The sequence below is a fragment of the Diabrotica undecimpunctata genome, chromosome 2, assembly GCF_040954645.1.
Source record: "Diabrotica undecimpunctata isolate CICGRU chromosome 2, icDiaUnde3, whole genome shotgun sequence".
In the NCBI taxonomy this organism is placed as follows: Eukaryota; Metazoa; Arthropoda; class Insecta; order Coleoptera; family Chrysomelidae; genus Diabrotica; species Diabrotica undecimpunctata.
Window position 1 is genome coordinate 109,356,846 of NC_092804.1, and position 22,878 is coordinate 109,379,723.

Consider the following 22,878-nt stretch of genomic DNA (forward strand, 5'->3'; position numbering starts at 1 on the left):
TTTTTGGATAAAAACCGATTCTTGTATTCGAAGTACCAGTCCTACTGCAGAGAGTTGACTTATTCGACATCTTCCATTCCTTCATGATACCCACTACAGGATTCGGGAACCCTGTACCAGCTTATTTAGGGGTAGCAGATGGGTACCATAATATATTTTTGCATTTTTCCTGTCATCTCTTACTTACTGTTGTAAATCCCTTAGTGATGGTGATATGGGAGGTATTCTGATCGGGAGGTAACGAAGATTTGTCAACACCAGTGTTTTGATACGTCGTTTGACTATTATATAGGATCTTGGAATATCTTTTATATATAAGATTTCTACCAATGCCTGAAAAAGATCTTATTTTTCACATATAAATGCAGGGTTCTTGTATCAAAGCTACATCAAACTCTCTTATAGCAATACAAGTTCTGCCGAAACTGTATTACTATGATGGAGGTTTGCCTGTATAACTCTAATATTAGCCACCGGGGTATCTGACAGTTTAAAGGATACATTTTCAAGTCTATAATACGCCTTTGAATGAGCAGAACTCTCTGTAGACATCATCGATCATGTATATTAGGATATGTGTCATTCGCAATATTCTCTCGTTAGCACACTTTCTCAACAAGGAAATTATGGTTCCACCAATAGGAGTTTCATTTACTGCGTGTTCTATTTTGTTGATAATGACGTCTGTTTAAGCCTGATCTAGATAACTATTGCTCTATGACCTAATCTGCTTGTTAGAATTTCTTGGTTTTTTAGCGTCTTTTTGTTGCGGAGGGACACAATGGTATTCGCCAGATGTCTTTTTTTATTTAAGATTTTCGTGTTTTGCTTGTACCTTCTTCTTCTCCTTTACTGGCTTTACAACTCGGGGTGAGTCTTCGCCGCATCTACTATCGCCCTCCATCCTCTACGATCTTGCGCTTCTATTTACCATTGTTGTACCATAATTCTAGGTAAATCGTCTTCAACATCATCCTTCCATCTTTTTCTCGGTAGCCTACTGATCTTCTACCATCTGGTCTTTCAAAAAACAGTGTCTTTAACATTCTGTCATCCTCTGATCGTACCAAGTGACCTGCCTATCTTATTCGGTTTGCCCTTATATGTCTAACTATGTTTTCAGTTCCATACAGAGTCACCAATTCGGCATTGCAGCGCCTTCTCCAATCCCCTGTGAATTCATATTCATCTCTTTAAGGGCCAAATATTATTCTGAGAACCTTTTTTTTAAATACTAGAAGCTTATTAATTTTCCGCTGGTTGAGAGTCCATGTTTCACTGCCATATGTAATAATTGGGCGAATAATCGACTTGTACAGTGTTAATTTAGATTTTCTTTTTAGCAGGTTCGATCTTAATAATGTTGAAAGGGAGTATAATGCTATATTTACCTCAGCAATCCCTGCTGATAACTCTTTTTCTACGTGCTTGTCCGCTGTGATTATCGCCCCCGGGTATTTAAACTCCTTTACTACTTCAAAGTTGTGATCATTAATACTGATGTTCTGCCTAGCTCTTGGTCTTTGATTTTTGGTAACTACATGTATTTCGTCTAGACCCAGACTACCTGTTTCCTCCTCGAGCTGTGAAAACACCTCTCTCACCTCTCTTGTAGAATGCGTGACTGCATCTATATTATCAGCAAACGCCAGCAACCGTTTTGATCCTTGATCAGCAAATCCTCTTGTCAGCTCAGACGATATTTTACTTATTACATATTCTAAAGCAAAATTAAACAGCAAAGGTGACAAGGGGTCCCCTTGCCTAAGTCCTGAAATTATACCAAATGGCATCGATGTTCTGCTTCCTATCTTTACTTTCGCATATGAGTCTGTCACGCACATTTGCGTTAGTTTAACTAATTTACTTGGTATTCCCATTTCTAACATTGCTATCCACAATTTGCTTCTTTTTATGGAGTCATATGTTTGCTGGAAATCTATGAAAATTTTGTGCACATCGCGGTTGAATTCCCAACCTTGTACTTCCGCATTGATTTAATGTAGATTAACCGTGGTCCATATCTCAGCAGCCTTTTTATCTCTCTATTTATCCTGTTTTGTTAAGCCCCAGTTTTCTGATACGTGGGTTAGGGTGTGTTCCTTTTGAAGCACCTTCTGGTTAATATATTTGGGGCGGAGACATAATCCACGACTAAAGTTGCCTTTCCAATCGTTTTTGTTGTTTGGTTTTATAAACTCAGAAGAGTTACATATTTGTGAAACGTCTTATGAGCTATGTTTTTTTGCTCTTATCATCTTATTGTCCATCTTTGTTTAATCGAATGGCAACGAAATATTGTCAGGCATCCAGAGCTTTCTGGGTCATCATTTAAAGCAACACTTTCTCCCCAATACCATGCATTCCCTGCGCATGATGGTGTTACACCTCGGGATTAGAAAGCTCAAAAGTTGCAGAACAAATCTGACCATATAATGAGCTATTTAATATGTATGCGTGTTTGTAAGTGTTTTTTTTTGTGTGTGTAATATTGTATTTGTGTCATGATTAATTAATAAATTGACAGTAATGTCATAGCTACATCCTATATGCCATATCTCAGGTTATCCACGAATGTTTACTTGATTATATATTTATTCACAACTGTCGAACTTATACAGAGAACGTTACCTATTAGCTATTAGGACGCTTTGTGTTAGGGTTGAGAACATCTTTCTATATGTACACATATACAGAAACATATAAATACACACGTATTTGTAGTAAATCTAGACATACTGATCGACTACCAGTTGTTTTCCATACCATTACCATAGTTTTCTTGTTGTGCCCTCCCCATTTCCATATATTTGTTATTTTTTCCTGAGCAGTTGCTAAAGCCGGCTGTTTTTAATTCATGTAAAATCAGATTTAATGATTTCTATAATTCCTACACCCGTAGTAATACTAAGTCTGTTTAATTGTCATATTTAATAATCTTGTCAAAATAGTATTTCTCTTAGGTTTACAAGGATATTTCTGATGAGTTTCTTGAGCCTCAGGTTAAAAAAAAATACAAGTGCATTACCCTGCCTTTAATATTGATCTAAGTCTTGCTACCATCATAATATTTATGGACTTTATAAATAAATTATAATTTGTCTTAAGCTGACAATGTGCTGAATAATGAGCACACTATGTATAATAAAGCTGTCCATTTGGGGATAGTTTCTACATAATATATATATATATATATATATATATATATATATATATATATATATATGTATATATATACATGTATATATATACATATATATATATATATATATATATATATATATATATATATATATATATATATATATATATATATATATATATATATTGTTATGATGTGTTTTTTTGTTTGAATGATGAGCAATGAGTATTTTTAATAATATAATATATAGGGTTTTTATCGCGGTTCTCAAAGAATTAGCTTGTAAGTACTTTTTTAAATTATCTTTATTATAACTATTATGAAACACACATATATATCTAACCTAGCCAATGTAAATTTAAAATAAACTATCTTTAAATTGATACTCTTATAAAACTAATTAAATTCTATAGACAATGTAAAATTTAAACAAACTATCTTCAAAATTGAAATTGTTATGACATTAACTAAATTATATTAACAAAATTTTGTACCTTTCTTTCACTGAATGCCTAAATGAACTGTTTTCCACTATATAGATTCTAATCACCACTGAATGTCTTCGTACTTCAGTTATCCTTGTTTTTTGTGAAATTACTTTTTCCAATTATCAGCTTCTACCAATTTAAGATATAGTTTTCTTCACCAGCATTTATACACCACCAACCAAACCAGCAAACAGCATTTATATTTATTCTTCTTTTCAATATACCAATATCCAATTATTATAAGTTGATTTATACTAATCTCCAATCATAATATAATTTTAATTCCTTCCAATGTCCATCCAATATTCTTCTAATATACTTTTATAATCTTCAATAATTATTTGTGTATAATTATAAATGTGCATTAAATATATGCATAATTTTTAATCTTCATTTAACTCACTATATTAAACAATTGGACTATCTCCAACTAACTTTCATATTTCTTATTAAACTGCTTGACTGAATTACTAAAACTGTGAACAATCTACTAACTTTCATAATAAACTGCTTGACTTCTGACTAAAAACTCTAAAAACTGCCATCTTGAATCCAAATCACGGGTATTTATATCTTTTGGATATTCTAGAACCATCTCGTAAGAAATCTTGTTCTATTTAATTCTATTAAATACTTGTCTGAATTTTCTGGAACAAACCATTTCGCAAACATGGCCATCTCCGGAGATCCAGAGAATTCCATTCTTTTCTATTAATAATTTTGTTTACATTTAGGCTTTTCAGATCAGACTAAACATTCAAATTAGTAACTAACACTCTAATTTAATAAAATACACATTTCAAACAATATAACCCCACTTATATTCGTAAAATTCTTAAAATGACACTTAGGAATGGAGGGTATAGTGTGTTGCCTAGTCACATGGCTCACTTAAAAATATCTACAAAATCATAACTACTAAAATACAACTTTTTACAATTATTATATGCTAATTTCTTAAAATGCCCTCACATAAATATATTTTTATTAAATTCTCTAGTATTTAACTTCTTAAAATAACCAAATACTTTATTATATCTAATATTATGTAGTATATAACTTATAAATTATTTTCTATAAACCCCAATCGTCACAATATATTATATATATATATATATATATATATATATATATATATATATATATATATATATATATATATATATATATTTATATATATAATATAAAATTAGTATTTCTTGGGTTTAGGTTCAATAAATTAATATTAAATTTGGAACTAGATTTTATTGTCCATTGAAATCAACGTTTCAGCAGGAAACCCTTGCCTTTGTCAAGATTCTAAAATGTACAAGATTAGGAACAATAAGTTATTTTAAAATATATAAAGAACTTACCAAAACGTAAAACGGGACACTGACAATAAAGCAAGCAGCACATTGGGACGCAGGTGACACAGGTGACGCAGTGCAGAGCAGGTTACACAGTTCAGAAAATATACGTGTCACGCAGTGTGAGCGCATATTTGGAAGCAGTCTTCTTGAAAATTTTGAGGTGCGAATATTAAATATATTATATGAACATAGAAAGAGAATTTCATAATTTAAATAATGGCGTTATTTCTGGACAGTTCCGAATCAGAGTCAGACACAGAATTTGAAAAATCAGTTTTATTATTCAACATGTCAAAGAGAAAAAAATCATTTTGGAAAAGCAACTGTATGAAAAAGAATGGGGAATCTACACTATCATCTGAATTCTCTGAGTCTCGTTATTTAAATTATTTTCGGTTAAGCAGAAAACAAGTTGATGAAGTACATAATATAATAGAAAACAGTATATATTCAGATGGTTGTAATGCCCAAAAACCAATAGGAACCAAAGAAAAACTAGCCGTTTTTTATGGTATTATTTTTATGTTTTATTAAAAAATACAAAAATATCATTTTAAACAATCATAATTCTATACTCTATAATTTTCCACAAAATTACGAATATTTCCGGTATTAGCGGTTTGAGGAGATGTCTCAGCAACAACCTGGGGGTGAGTGTAGTAGATGAATAATTACTGGTGCTTCTAGAGTTGTAATCATTTGAGCATAAAAAAGAGTTGTTGGGAATAGGAGCTAGAGGATTATTACAATGTTGATTCTCAGTATGCTGGCTACTGTGACTGGAACTTGGTGATGGAAGAGGTGTTGACGAGTAAGAGGGCTGCTGAATAATGGGTATTAACATATGCACCTGTAAAAACTCTTTGTTCACTATGAGTGTAGTTTTCTTGACTGGGATCCTGAATTTCTAGATATGCAGCTTCCAGCTGCGATATAGCTTGAAACACAATATTTCTTGCACGATGTTGAAATTTAGGAGGCGTTTTTTTGGTTATTTTGTACATCGACATATAAAAATGATTAGATCATCATCTAAAGGCTTCTGTGCTGCCCGTTCAACTGCTCTTTCTTCGGCCCTTTTTTGACGTTGCGTAATTGACTGCTTTATCACTTCCTGTATATCATCATTTTTAAGTTTCTTATTTTTAGCTGATTTGGTTGTGATTAATTGGTCTTAAGTTGCCTTACGTTTGGCATTTTCTTTTTCGTTATTTATTTGTATAACAATACCAGACGTAGACGGCTCATTAACAATGTCATTTTTAACACTCTCGATTTCTGAGGTATCATGTCAATTGTCGCTGGTCACCTCGTCAAAAATTTCACCATCTGGATCAACTATGGAGTCTTCCTGTTGTGGGTCTTCATCTTCACATTCTTCTTGTAAATTACCTTCACGTGATCTGTTGGACATATATGGAATCAAAAAATCCATCTGTTTTTGAAATTTCCATTTTTTTATGATGACAGAAGCAGCTCCGCTTTTTAGACACTTTTTCCCAAGCAGCCCACTTGGGAAAAGAATGATGAGAAAAACTTTGGGTCTTTCACAGTCGACTTTATTTGGTACAGCTGAAGTGCATTTACCATACGTTTTTGTGGGCGATAAGACCTTTCCGCTAACAGAAAATTTGATGCGACCTTATCCGAGACGAAGCGTTATTGGTAATAGTAATCTTGAAAATAAAATATTTAACTTTTATTAGTTTTCTCAGGATTCATTTCTCAGGATGCAATGAATGCATTTAAAACACATTTAACATTTTGACGGGCGACATTTTGCGCCTATGCCCTTAACAATAACGTAGCTATCTACCTACTTACTGTTCTGATATAATTAATATAATTAAAAGTATTTGTTTAACTTACCGCTTTTTAAATTTAGCTTTTTTTCCTATTTCATTCCATAATTCATCCTTTAATTTTGCTTTTAAATAATTGGGATCGTTGGTATCGTAAGGAATTGTTTGACTTCTCACCAATTCGATTATTTGTTCATTCATTTCGAATATAACCACACCAAATTTTACTAGAAATTAACAAACTGCTCTGCACGTGGCACAGGAATCTGTGTCCGGACGACTGCGCTGGCAGGTTTTCTTAAACACAGTTCTGTGCTGCCCTGCCCTGCGTTCCAATTCGCGCGGGGTAATGTAATTGTACGGAAAACAGAAACCTGTGCTGTCCTACGCTGTGTTGCCTGCGTCACCTGCGTCTCAATGTGCGGCGCGCCTAATGAACTGACTGAAATGAAATTAATATCTCATTAATATCTGATTTACTGTCATTAGTGTATAATTATTTTTATATGGGCGTATCGTTGGTGTTTTCTAAAAGGGTAAAGTGGAGATATGTTATGACTTTAAGACAAAACAAAAAGAAGAGTGAGATATACCAATCAATAGAGATAAAAAGAAATACTAACGCAATCAATGAAAAAATGATACACAAAACCTAAATAAAATATATCTTAATCTAAAATCCATATAGTCATAACATATCTCCACTTTACTTTTATCGAAAACATTAATGATACACCCATATAAAAATAATTATACACTAATGACAGTAAACCATGAGATATGAGATATTAATTTTCTTTTAGTCAATTTAATAATGTCAGTGTCCCATTTTATGTTTTGGTCAGTTCTATCTATTTCCAAATTTAATATTACTTATTGAACCTAAACCCAAGAAATACTAATTTTATATTAAATATAGTACGGTTTAAGAAACTCATAAAACTTTAATATATATATATATATATATATATATATATATATATATATATATATATATATATATATATATATATATATATATATATATATATATATATAAATTTTTTCTTTTAGTTTATGTTCCAGTCTGTAGAAAAATGTTTGAAAAACCGGAAATCAGACGAAATTATTTAAACTGTTTAACAGGATCTAAAAAGCAAAACAGCTCTACAGAAATTCCTCCATCTGTTGAAATTTATTGCGAGTAAGTACCTACTTACATAGATAAAATTATAAATCCAATATTAAAATAAGATATCATTATGTGTATGTATGTAAATGAAGTTTAAATGTTTAAAATTTATTTACAAATGAAGATCTCTTTAACCTCTCCTTGCAACCTACTGATTCTTGTAGCTTGCAATTAGATGTGTTTCTGGGTAAATAGTCGCATTTAGAACATCATTTTAGTCGAAACGTTTGGCACAAATTTTTTAGTGTCTTCTTTCTATTTTTTTTTTTTAACTACTTGAATTATTTTCTTAAGATTTGTTAGCTATGTTTAGAGTAGAATTTACTGTGTACCAAAGATTTTTAAGCTTACAACTCAAATGACGCCCAATTTTGTATTCTATTTTCTATGTTCAAACAGTCAGGAAGACACAAATCAAGCAATAGAGTCAAAAAGGAGAATAGGACTAACACTAACAGCTTATGGAGTAATGAGGGAAGTATTTAGATCAGATATTCCCATATGCTTGAAAAAAAAAGGCTTTTGATCAATGTGTACTTCCAGTTCTAACGTATGGAGCAAAAACATTGACCCCTACCAGAAAAGTAATTAAGATACAAGTGGCACAGAAAACAATGGAAAGATCAATGTTAAATATATCTCTCAGTGATAGTTTCAAATCAAATAGCCAATAAAAAAACTGGTGCTACGGACGCATTTAAAAGAATTACAAATGAAATGAAATTATTTACAAGCGGCCTATGTCTTCAGTTGTGGACGCAAAACAGAAAATGATGCTGATGATTATACGGATTCGAGGGGTGTACTATTTCGGAAGCCATGTAGAGAACCATACGTGGATATACCGACGAATTCTCAAAATTCCATGAACTAAAAGAGTTACCAACGAAGAAGTATTCAGAAGAACATCAAGTGTTATCTTGAAATTCTGACAAGGAAAAAGAAAAAATTTTCACTTAATCTGGCTCACAAACTTGAGTAAGTGGTTTGAAGCAACATTAAGCAAGCTAACGGATATTGCACTTGAAGAAGAAGAAAAAGAAGAAGAATATTTATTAAAATATTTTAATTAGCATTATGCATCTTAAAAACAATTTTTTAAATTATAACCTAATATTTTCGTACAAATCTTATCAAACGACTAATATTTGCAAGTGTGGAAGGTAATAAAATATCAGGTACGGTAACTTTCAATGGCAACTGAATGCAGCCATATTCTGCTCTGAAAGTTTTCTGTTATTTACCGGTCATATTGCAGCCTATTCTTCTTCTTCCTTTGCCCTATCCGTTTCGGACGTTGGCTATTAAATTGTCAAAAAACTGTCAAACTTGAAGCACGGTTTTTTGAAGAAAATCTTAACAATTTGTCGATTTTGTCCATCGAAAGTAGGAGAGAGGTTCTGTCAAACTCATTTGAGGTTGAGGGTTGAGGCTATCTTCGGTTTCCGTGATTGGCTTTTGTGGAGAGAGGTTGTATTATAATAGTTCTGTTCCTATCTTTATAAACTTTAATTTAATTTTTAGTTGTATATAAATAATTTTTATTGTTTAAAATCAATTGAAAAAAAAAAAGATTTAAAGAGGTTTAATAATGGGGGATAGCACAGGGGGGGTTGGTCCTCCTAGTGTTGAGATGGTAATAAGTAAGAGAGATGATTCAGATATAGAATGTAATATAAATTTAGACAAAACATTTGTAGGAAATAATGATAATTCGGAGACCACTAATCAACATGAGAGTAAAAAAGACAAAAAACAGTATTCTTATCAGTATACCGACACTGGCCCATTTGAGGTCTATATGGAATCAAAAAACAATAACGTCGGAAATTATAGTTTTTTAAAGCTAGCAAAATATATACATGATAAGAAAATTGAGAATATACAAAAAATTCATAAAAAGGGTAAAAACCGAATTAGCGTTATTTTTAAGAAATGGGAATGTGCTAATAAATTTGTTTCAAATATAGAGATTAAAAATGATGGATATGAACTCTTTATTCCTGCTAATAAAGTAACTTGTAGGGGTGTAGTAAATAATGTTGATGCAAGTATTTCTGATGTTGAATTAATTAGTTTTTCGGGTACATCCTCAGTAAATATTAAAATTTTGGAGGTAAGACGTTTTAAAAGAAAATCAAAATATGATTCAGGCAAATACATAAATACAGAGACAGTTGCTTTTACCTTTTCAGGAAAACAAATTCCAAAAGAGGTTTCTATATATGGGATTCCCTTTAGGGTAAAGCCATATATGATTCCGGTGGTTCAATGCTATCATTGTTTTCGTTTTGGCCATACAAAAAATCAATGCAGAGGGGATAAAAAATGTAAAAATTGTGCTGATAAAGCACATGAAGGTGAATGTATGATGAAATGTCTCCATTGTAGTAGTAATTTTCATGTAAGTACTTTTAAAGAGTGTCCTGAATATGTCAGACAACAGAATATTAAAGCTGTTATGTCATTAGATAATCTCTCTTATTTTGAGGCAAGTGAAAGGTATCCATATGTCTCCAATAAAAAGTTATCAAAAGAAAATACATTTAGAGTAAGCCAGGACGAATTTCCACCTCTATCAAATCAGGTTAATATACCTGACAGAATTCCAATTAATGAGCGATGGATAGAAAATATTCGAAGTAACCCAGAACAGTGGTTTAGCAAAAAAACAGAAAATAGCGGGAACAAAAATAAAAGAAAAATTAACGAGTCAAATAAAACTTATGACAGAGAGCTTCACAATCAGAATTTAATATCTCCAAATGGCAGATTTGAAGAGGGAACCTTCTCTGTTAGTTCTAAAATTCCTATCCCTGGATGTTCACGTACAGAACAACTAGAGAGGGAAACGGAAAAAATATTGAATGAAATACTAAAAAAACTGAATTGGAGACATAAGGAAGACCTAATCACCTACTTGAACAAGCTAATTACACATGAAACTTCAACAAATAGAAAATTATTAGATCTAGATGGATCCCAAGAATCCATACATCCTACAATGGAACATAAAAAGTTTAAACAGTAATTATAATAGTTTAAAGATTTTTATACACGATTTTAACCCTAAAGTAATATTATTAAATGAAAGATGGTTAAAAATAAATCATCATTTTTATTTAAGAGGGTATAAAATACATCGATTGGATAGATTAGATGGTTATGGTGGTATTGCTACTGCTGTTGATAATAGTTTGGATCATAAAGTAGTATATACTTATAACAATAATAATAGTAAAATTCAAATTTTAGCAGTTAAAATAATTGATTGGGACATAACAATAATTAATATTTATATTCATCCTGGGGCAAAAATAGATTTAAATGGATGGGTTGGGCGAATAGAAAAAATCAGAGGCAATAAAATTATAATGGGTGATCTGAATGCACATAATGCACTTTGGGGAAGTCAGGTAACTACTAATGCTAATGGAAGAATAATTGCTGACTCTCTAGAGGATTTGGATCTAGTTTGTTGCAATGATGGAAGATCCACACGGATTACACTCCCAGGTCAGAATGCTTCAGCAGTAGATCTAACACTAATCTCTTCGGAAATAGTGAACAGATGTCAATGGGATGTGTTAGAGGACTCGGGTGGTAGTGATCATTTCCCAACGATGTGTAAAATCCAGACACAAATTCAACATACATCTATCCAAAAAAGTTACAAAAGAAACATTAAAAATGCCAATTGGGAAAAATACTGTTCAAAAATAGAAGAACTAATGAAAAGTGGGTGTAAAGAATATAGCACCTTTACGCAAATTATGGAGAAGGTGAGTGATGAAGAAATACCCTTTTTGGAAACAAAAAAGCACACAGGAAAAAAGAAAAGTCCTCCATGGTGGGACACGGAATGCTCAAATTTAATTAAAATGAGGAAAGAAAAAATCAAAAAATACAAAGAAGATGCAAGTACAGATAATTATATAGAAATCAAAAAAATCTTTGCCTATAGTAAAAAAATATTTAAAAATAAAAAAAGAAATTGTTTTAGATGCTTTTGTAATGGACTAAACAGGGACACTCCTCTAGCAGAAATATGGCGAACTGTTAAACAGTTCTCCACATATCAAAATGCAATAATTCCTGCCAAACTTCCCAGCAAACACATAGCTTTGGATATATTAAATAAATTGGGAATTGATATAACAGATCCAGAATTTACTGTTATCCAATCCAATGACAATGTGGAGGACATTTCCAGAGAGGAAATAATAAGTGTTATTAAAAAAAAGGATAAGGCTACTGGCTTAGATCTAATAACATATAGTATGATTGGCAGACTTCCTCAGGTAGCATTAGAATCACTGTCAATAATATTTAATCAAATAATGAACAGAAAAGCTGGATTTCCACAAGAATGGAAAAACACTCTTGTTATTCCTTTCTTAAAACCCTATAAAGATCCATTATGTGCAGACAACTATAGAAATATTGCCCTAGAGTCATGTGTGGGCAAAATACTCCAAAATATAATTAAATTAAGAATTGAACAAATAATTGAAAAAAATTGTATATTGAATCCAAAACAGTTAGGATTTAGAAGAAATAAAGGGTGTAACGATAATTTAGCTTTAACAATAAATTATATTAGAACAGGATTTAGTAAAAATTTAAATACAATCGCAATTTTTTTGGATATTAGTAGGGCATATGATACTGTCAATACGTTTTTGCTATATAAATATCTAATAAAGTATGGTATTCCAACAACCTATACAAACCTAATTATGCAATTCTTGCTCAATAGAAATATTTATATTAAAGATAAATCAAACAATATACTAGGCCCAATCCAAGCATCAATTGGATTGCCACAAGGGTCTCCTCTCAGTCCAATATTGTTTAATTTGTACTCTAAGTCTTTACATGATTTAATCAAACCTGAAATGGAGTGCTTCCAATATGCAGATGATTTTGTAATTCTGGTACAAGGGTCAGATATATATAAATCAATTAATTGCTTAAATACTTACTTACAAAAATTACAGGAGTGGTTTGAAACACACAACTTTAAAATCTCAGCACATAAATCAAAAGCAATAATATTTAGAAAAAGAGCTCAAGCTTATAACTTCCCCCACCTTATGTACCAAAACATGGAAATCCCATGGAAAAATGAAATAAAGTATCTGGGGTTCCATCTACAGTGTAACTTGAATATGACAATTCAAATAAATGATATGATAGCTAAAGCAAACAAAGGAATTAATGTCTATGAGAGCAATTTGTGGTACAAAATGGGGATCTGACCCAAACATTCTTTTAAGCTTATACAAAGGGATAGTAAGATCTCATTTAGATTATGCAGCCAATCTTTTAAATCCTTGCAGTAAAAGTCTGATGATGAAGTTGGAACAAGTACAAAATGTGGCCTTAAGGATTATAACAGGTTGTCTACGTTCTACACCAATTTTAATATTACAAGCGGAATGTTCAGTATCCACACTAAAAGTTAGAAGGGAAATATTGGCTCATAAGTATATATTGAAACAAATGTCTGAAAAAAATAACATAGTAATAAGAAGTTTAAATAAGTTAAATGAAGCTATAAACGCAAATAACCAATTTTGGAAGAATAAAGCTATACCAGACTACTCATTAGCATATACGGACATACTCAAAAAATCAAAAATATAATCCGATACCAAATTAATCCCATATATGAAGTAGAAAGAAAAATTCTTTTGTATCCTATTACAATTAATAGCCTAGAATATGAAAAATATGAAATTGAATCTAATGAAATGTTTTTAGCAAAATATGGTGGAATATATAGTAATCATACCTATGTATATACAGATGGATCTATCGACCCACAAACAAACCAATCTGGATTTGGAATTTATATACCACAGATTAATTACAAATTTTCATCAAGGCTCCATAATTACACACAAATCTGTACAACTGAAATGATAGCTATATATAAAGCTATCTCTGTGTGCATTGAGAAGGGGATCATGAAAGCAGTTATCTTTGCGGATTCAAAAAGTGCTTTATCCAAAATTTCCAGTCTCAAATGGGATCAAATGGATTACGTAACCATAATGACCAAAAAACTATTGGTAGAAGCTAATAATATGGGATTCTCGATAGGAATAGAATGGGTACCTGGACATCAGGGGATTAAAGGTAATGAGGTAGCTGATAGGCTGGCGAATATTGGGAGAGAATTAAGAGTACCATATAATATAAAAAATGTTAGTACAGATATCTTTTGCGTTACAAAAAAAGACATTTTAACACAGTTCTACAATGAATGGCATTCCCAAATTAAACATAAAGATCCAAACTATTGCAGATTGCAGTGTGATTTCCCCATAAAACCATGGTATGCCAAATGTGGGTATATGGGCAGAAATACCATAACAAATATTAATCGTTTACGTAGTGGACATTGCAAAACTCCTTGCTATCTCTACAAAATAGGTAAACGGAAACACCGATATGTGAATGCGGAACCATTGGAACAGTGATCCATATCTTCTTTGAATGTCCCATAAACAAACACAAAAATATGGATCTGTATTTAGAACTAATAAAAGCAGGAATAGAGAGTCCAATATCTTTACATAGTATTCTATATAAACCCTCTGAGAAAGTTATAAAAATAATTATTAAATTCTTAAATTCATCAAATTTTTTCAAATCGATCTATAAAAAAAATTTTTTTTTTTGTTTTATACTTGTCAAAATAACAAAATAAATCTAGAAAATACTGGAAATATCCTAACATACAAAAATGTACGTCCTTAAAATCCTTAATCCTAACCGAAGGTAGCATTACCCATATACCTAATGTGACAATGTTTGGAAGCTACCCCCAAACGAGAAAAGTCTAATCTAACCTTAAATGAAGAAGATAAACAAATGAAAAAGCTAATCTTTCAGTATCACCCAGTTGTCAATTAGCAGTAAACAGTAACCTTAAATGAAGAAGATAAACAAATAATGGAAAAGCTGATCTTTCAGTATCACCCAGTTGTCAATTAGCAGTAAACAGTAACCTTAAATGAAGAAAATAAATAAATGGAGAAGCTCATCTTTCAGTATCACCCAGTTGTCAATTAGCAGTAAACAGTAACCTTAAATGAAGAAGATAAACAAATAATGGAAAAGCTGATCTTTCAGTATCACCCAGTTGTCAATTAGCAGTAAACAGTAACCTTAAATGAAGAAAATAAATAAATGGAGAAGCTCATCTTTCAGTATCACCCAGTTGTCAATTAGCAGTAAAAAGTAACCTTAAATGAAGAAGATAAACAAATGAAAAAGCTGATCTCTCAGTATCACCCAGTTGTCAATTAGCAGTAAAGTAAACAGAAGTAGAAATTTATCCCTGGTTGTGCATTGCCTAGAGCAAGACGAGCATAACCTTACATGTACTGGGTAAATGATTATATAATCGAAACCCAAAAACAAACGAAGAAGAAGAAGAAGAAGACGTTGGCTATTAACAAGGCTATTTTGACTTTGTTTACGGCACCTCTGAACAGTTCGGTCGATGTTAGTCCGAACCATTGTCGCAGGTTATGCATCCATGAGTGTCGTCTTCTTCCCGGTCCCTCCTACTGTCGATTCTTCCTTGGACTATTAACTGTAGCAGCCGGTACTTAGTATGCCTCATGACATGAGCCTATTATATTGTATTATCTACTGTATAATATTTTATTTATCTAGCAGTAACTATTATGCAAGACATTGAAACTTCGACAGATCTATTATAATAAGCTGTACACCAAAACAAGATAGACTTTTTGTTGGACTTGACATACCCAGAGCTCTTCTATCAAGGTGACATCATACATTTAAATAGCTACTGTTCTGCAGAAATTATTTTATTGTAAGTTCACTCGTAGGATCTTAATTGGGATCATTTAGACCTATTATGGGCACGTACAGAAGCCTCGAATAGGGTTTTTCTGCTCATTTAGTTTAAATTTTATATTTAGCCTCAAGTGAGTTTATGTATGACATCTCTTGTCATAAACTGTAGTCCCTATGCTACGCTTTCAATTGAGTTATGCATGTTTATTCGGAATGAAATCAACTTTACACACCAGCTGCTCTTAAGACCAATGCTGGATGGATCGAAGATACGGCGCACAACTGCCAACACTACGTTACTGCTCCCTACGTATCCTGCACTGCTGAAGAAGTTTCAAATATTATCAAATAGCTTTATAACTGGAAATCTCCTGGACCAGACGTCATTTAGAACTTCTGGCTTAAAAAGTTTTAAAGTATTCATGAGTGCTTGTCAGCATTAATTAATCACAGTATTTCTAATCAGCAGAAAATACCATCTTTCCTAACCAAGGGAACAACTTATTTGATACCAAAAGATCAAAATACCCAAGATCCAACCAAGTATCCCCAATTACTTATCTTCCAACTCTTTATTAATTGGTCACATCCTGTGTAGCCCGGCGTATCTACCAACACTCTGCTCTAAACAATATCATAGAGCCTCAACAAAAAAGATGCGCTAAGAATTCCATGGGCTGCAAAGAACAACTTATCATCGACTCTGTCATTTCTAACCAAGCATATAGCAAAAAAGGAATCTCTTTACTGCTTTCATCGACTACAAGACAGCATTTGATTCAGTGCCGCATGAATGGCTTATAGATATATTAAAAATATATAAAGTCAATGATAACATGGTAACGTTTTTAAAACATATAATGTCAAATTGGAAGACAAAAATTCGCCTCCAAATACCTGGTAAAAATAATATAAAAATTAAAAATATGACAATCAACCGGAGCCAATTTTAAGGAGATTTCTTGAGCAGACTGTGGTTTTGTCTAGCGATGAACGCCCTATTCCAGCTACTGAACTCAACTAATACAGGTTTTAACATTAAAAATAATACTACTGTTGTGGCAAAGCTTAATCATCTATTGTATATGGATGATTTAAAACTATTGGCTTCTACTCGAAGCTACCTGGATCAGATGCTAAAAATAGTAGAAAATTTTTCTAATGGTATTAGTATGTACTTCGGTATTGACAAGTGCCGTGTCCTAAATATAATCAAAGGAAAGGTTCAGCCCGACAGATTCGATATCCAAAATGGCCAGAACATCGAGGACATGGGTGAAAATGATATGTATAAATACTTCAGAATAAAGCATGCGCGGAAGATTGACGATAAGCAAATAAAAACTGAGATAACTGCTGAGTTTATACAAAGGGTAAAACAGCTGCTTCGTTAACACCTTAACAGATAAAAAATATTTAAGGCACTAAACACCTATGCATGCTATTCGCTTAGTTACTCATTTGGTATTGTTAAGTGGACAAAAATGGATATAGAAAATCTTCAGTGAAAAGTACGAACACACCTCACAAACGCACAAAAACACAATCCTTAAAGTGCAGTAAGAAGAACGACATAACCGCGGTATTTAGGAGGACGAGGACTTATGGATATAAGTGAGCAACTAGAAAAACAGATTACTAATTTAAGAACTTCTCAGGTGCAGGCCGAGACATCTACTCTACATCGCGCGATTTGTGCAGTAGATGATAAAACACCGATTAAACTAAGTGAACCAGAAATGCGCATAAACCATATTTCTAAGGACGAAAAAATGCGCACCTGGATGGGTAAACCTCTGCATGGGCGACATTCCAATGAGGTCAATCAAGACCATGTCGACAATATAGCGTCGAACTATTGGCTGACAGTGGGAAAGATGTTCCCTAAAATAGAAGGTTAATTACTGGCCATTCAGGAACAGATCATACCAACCAAAAATTACCTGCAATATATTGTCAAAGACCCTCAGGTCCAAAATGACAAATGCCGATATGCATGCAACTGAATATAAGGAACAGCACGACTTAGTAAGAAAGATCTGTAGAATCCTTATATTCAAGAAACGAAAAGTACCCAGACAATACCTATTATTCTCTCTTCTACTAGAGTCATTCCGAAGAACCTCCTAGAAAACATAAAAAAGCTAGGTCTGAATAAACATCTCTACAAGACCATGCAGAAATCTGTACTACTCTGAATGTCCAGATGTGTACGAAAATGTTTGAGAGATACACCACCTGACTAAGTAGGAAAAAATGCGCACCTGGATGAGTTAACCTCTGATGGGTGACATCTCAATGAGATTAGGCAAGAATATGTCGACAATACAGCGTCGAACTATAGGCTGGCATCAAAAAAGATATTTCCCGAGACTGAGGGTTTCCTGCTTGTCATTAAAGATCAGGTTTTTTCAAATTAAAATTACCTTAAATATATTGTTAAAGATCCTCAAGTCCAAAATGACAAATGACGATATGAATGCCAAACCCAAGAAACCATTCAACATCTTACCGGGGGCTGCCAGGCGTTTGTCGGTAATGATTATAAAGAACGCCATGACTTAATAGGAGAGATTATCCACCAAGAACTAGCTGACAAACTGGGACTTCTTTAAACCGACCATATTCCTTACTATCAATACGTCCCTGATAGAATGCTTGAAAATGACAACTACAAGCTATACTGTATACCGGATCTCATACTATGTAGTTAATAAACTTACTAGGCAAACAACACTTATTGATGTGGTAATAACAAACACCAATAATTTGCGTGTTAAATACTACATAAGTATCGCCAAGAAATATAAATCAGGAGACAATGGAAAATAGAAAGTACCCAGACAGTACCTACTACTAATGTTATTCCCAAAAACCTCATAGAGCACATAAACAACTGGGTCTAAATGTACATCTTTATAAAGTCATGCAAGAAGCTGTACTCCTCGCGACGTCCAGATGTGTACGAAAATTTTTGGAAGATACTCTAGCATACCAAGTCACCCAGGGCTCGATAACATGGAAAGAGTCCCACCAAAGCTCAATCCTTTTATTACCGTAGGTATCTAGGATGAGTATATGCTGTTTAATGTTAATTGATATTCATTCACTTTATTAAAAGGTGATTTAAATCAATTAATTTGATTTCATTTTAATTAAAAATTATAGGATTTTTTCTTATAGGGGTAGTTTTCACCCCTAAAAAAAATAGCAATCAACAGCTACATCAAGTGAAGTAGAGGATAGGTAAATCTAAACCAAAATATTCATGCAATTCGGTGGTGACACCGAGAAATACAAGGTATCACCGTATTTCACGTTCATTTACTGACCTACTGGACATCATGATTATTATGTGTAAAAGAAAAAAACACAAGTAATCGAAGTCATGTTGTTCTGTCGGATGATATAAATTTAACTTTATGTTTACGTTTGCTCTACTCTGTAAATATCTTAAACATCAGAAAATGTATTGTAAATACAACAAACTAGTATTTGATGGATGTTCAGCAGCTATAACATGTTTATTTCTACCATTTATAATTTAAACTAAGTAGAAACGTAAAGTTAAATAAACAAAAATAGATAAAGTTTAAATTTGACTTTTTATCCCTCAATACATAGTTGCTGAGCAAGTGAGCATTTTGTTTTTGCTTATTTACTTTTCTTACATAAGTTTATATACGTAATAATTCTCACAAAAATTTAACATTTGAAGTATATTAAAGAAATTTTAATGAATTATTTATTAACCAACTAATTTTTATTTGTTTTTAGGAGGTATTTGCCGAGAACTCATTGCTTGACAGACATTTTCTATAACGAATGTTCACACATTCCAAAACTTAAGCAGTACGCAGATGAAAGAGTAAAAGCTTTCAATTATCCTTGCAGTCAAACATATGAATAGTTTTAAAACTTTTAAAACTTTTTTTAACTTTTTAACACTGCTTTTTTATCTAAAATCTTTAGATTTATAAATACTTATGTTAATTAAATTTTTTATATACCTACTGATAAGGCAGTAATAATAACTTGATGACAAAAATAAATAGTGGTTTTATTTATTATTCATTTGCATCTTATATAAAATTATAATAAGAAAATACAACGAAGCAACAGCATCCAGGTACCAAATGTTTACCTATTATCTGCAGTCCGTCGTTTTTTTCTTCATCATGTCCTAGACAGGACACTATTTGCTGTGGCACTTAGAAACTTGTCCTTTATCAAGAGCAAAGCAAAAAAGTAAATAGCTTTATCTATTTATAAGTCAACACCACAAAGGACAACATTGACGATATAGAGCTCAGTAGAAGAATCATCCTAGCTAATATGGCACACTTTGCTATGAACAATATATTTAAATTACGAAACGTATATCAAATGACTAAAATTAAATTGAAACGACACGATCAAAATCCGACCGTTACTGAGCGATGGATATGAAACTTGGATTTTAACTTAAAAAGTTGTATACCACATGGACATCTTTAAAAGAAAGTTACTGTGATGAATAATACTAGGCACTAGAAGTGAGAACAACAGTTATAAGAACAATTATGCAATATATGATATATATATATATATATATATATATATATATATATATATATATATATATATATATAGAGTTAGAATATTAAAAAACTTTGCTAGTAACATAGTGGTGTTTTTTGTTACTATGAGCAAAAAAAGTTTTTTTAAGGTTTGAAATGTATGGTAGCTTTGAACTTAACACGCAAAGGCTTACCCAAGGTTAATCGAAAAACCCAATGTAACTACATTTAAAAGGAGGTAATTCTTTGAATTGTCGGCAATAACTAAATTTTTTATTTTTAGAAAGTTTAAAAGTGAGGTTCTGTTTTAGCCAGAACGCAAGCGCTGACAAATTCAGTAGTTCTTATGAATCTTTATGTCGTTAAGGTTCATTGGTAAAAACGAATGAAATTAAATCCCAGTATAGGGAAATATAATTTTGATTTTCTTTATTTAATTATATTCTATTGTTTATGTATTATTATATCTTATTGAGATGTATCTAAGAAAAGCAAGGGAATGTTATCTTTTTTAGTTAAGGAAAAATAATTATAAAGGTAGGTTAGTTGTTAATGGATATATCAGTCAAGTTAGTTATCTGTGATGTTGTATTGTTCTTGGTATTTGATTTAGGTAAAAAGTGGTATATATCGCTTAGATTCTTAATGTCACTCTTAACATTAACGGAGAAATCGTTAAGGAAAATATAAGACATTTCAATGAACTCTCTTTTAGATTTATTATTCTCACAGTGGAGAATTGTAGTGTTCGTATAGTCCATGAGATGACCAGTGGAATGGACATGTTTGGCTAATGCACAACGGTCAGGGTGAAGTCGAGAATCACTTTTGTGTAGTGTAATACGTGATTTCAATAATTGAGATGTTTGACCGATATAGGAATTGTTGCAAGAGAGACATGGAATGTTGTAAACAATGTTACTAAGCCTATCTATGGGAGTCTTATCTTTTATCTTAGAATAAAGATTATTAATTGTTAGGGCTGATCTACAAGCCACATTAAGTTTAATGTTGTTATTATTATTACCAAAGCTATTTTCAACACTTTTCAGAATCCTAGTTAACCCCGGAGTGATATCTCTGAAATATGGTAATGAAAAATATTTGTTGATAGGAGTATCCGAGACTGGGTTCCCACTTAAGACATCAGGATCAGCATTGTAAGTCGCGAGTTGTCGCGTGTTGGATAAGCGTTTGAAATAAAAAGTTTCTGTAGGATTTGTAGGTTTTTTGTATGAAATGAAGGATCTAATAGTTTTATTACTCTATTTTTCATCTGTTTGATTAAGTTGACTTTGGTAGAATTATTATGGTATGAGTGGTAGTTAAGGTATCTACCAGAATGGGTCGGTTTTTGATACCAATCTATTTTAATGTTGTTGTTTTCCCTGATCATCCTTATGCCGAGACGGACGGGGACGGACCAATTACCATCTTCCCTCTCTATAGTGAACTGGATGTAGGGGTCATAAACATTAAAAGTATCTAATAGTTCATCTACCTTGTCATTGGGTATAGCCAAAGTGATATCATCAACATATTTTTTAATAAATGGAATTTTAAAAGATAGTAAAGGAATGACTGAGTCTAATACATAATCCATAACGTAAGTTGCAGTCTAATACATGCAACAATTCCTACACCGGTCAAACATCTCAATTATTGAAATCACGTATTACACTACACAAAAGTGATTCTCGACTTCACCCTCACCGTTGTGCATTAGCCAATCATGTCCATTCCACTGGTCATCTCATGGACTATACTAACACTACAATTCTCCACCGTGAGAACAATAAATCTAAAAGAGAGTTCATTGAAATGTCTTATATTTACCTTAACGATTTCTCCATTAATGTTAAGAGTGGCATTAAGAATCTAAGCTATATATACCACTTCTTACTTAAATCAGATACCAAGAACAATACAACATCACAGATAACTAACTTGACTGATATATCCATTAACAACTAACCTACCTTTATAATTAATTTTCATTAACAAAAAAAGATAACATTCCCTTGCTTTTCTTAGATACATCTCAATAAGATATAATAATACATGAACAATAGAATATAATTAAATAAAGAAAATCAAAATAATATTTCCCTATACTGGGATTTAATTTCATTCGTTTTTACCAATGAACCTTAACGACATAAAGATTCATAAGAACTACTGAATTTGTCAGCGCTTGCGTTCTGGCTAAAACAGAACCTCACTTTTAAACTTTCTAAAAATAAAAAATTTAGTTATTGCCGACAATTCAAAGAATTACCTCCTTTTAAATGTAGTTACATTGGGTTTTTCGATTAACCTTGGGTAAGCCTTTGCGTGTTAAGTTCAAAGCTACCATACATTTCAAACCTTAAAAAAACTTTTTTTGCTCATAGTAACAAAAAACACCACTATGTTACTAGCAAAGTTTTTTAATATTCTAACTCTACAATTCTAAGTTACGGTAAGATCAATAATGTTTTAATAAATAATATATGGTAGCTAATTATAATTTATTCTCTTTCAGC

The 22,878-nt window shown here is 32.0% G+C and overlaps 2 protein-coding genes across 2 annotated transcripts in view; both read left to right on the forward strand.

The window, feature by feature from the left end:
- LOC140434771 (uncharacterized) overlaps window positions 1-19,846 on the forward strand; it is a 37,497-nt gene extending 17,651 nt beyond the window's left edge. Inside the window, exons 5-6 of the mRNA XM_072523272.1 lie at window positions 7,838-7,967; window positions 19,572-19,846. Coding sequence (XP_072379373.1) covers window positions 7,838-7,967; window positions 19,572-19,704 — 263 coding nt within the window. The 3' untranslated portion in view covers window positions 19,705-19,846. The remainder of the gene's footprint in view (window positions 1-7,837; window positions 7,968-19,571) is intronic.
- LOC140433077 (uncharacterized) lies at window positions 11,330-14,443 on the forward strand. The gene is given in 3 exon segments (XM_072521137.1): window positions 11,330-11,737; window positions 13,155-13,600; window positions 13,603-14,443. Coding segments are annotated over 3 exon segments (1,695 nt in total).
- Window positions 19,847-22,878: the final 3,032 nt, after the last annotated feature.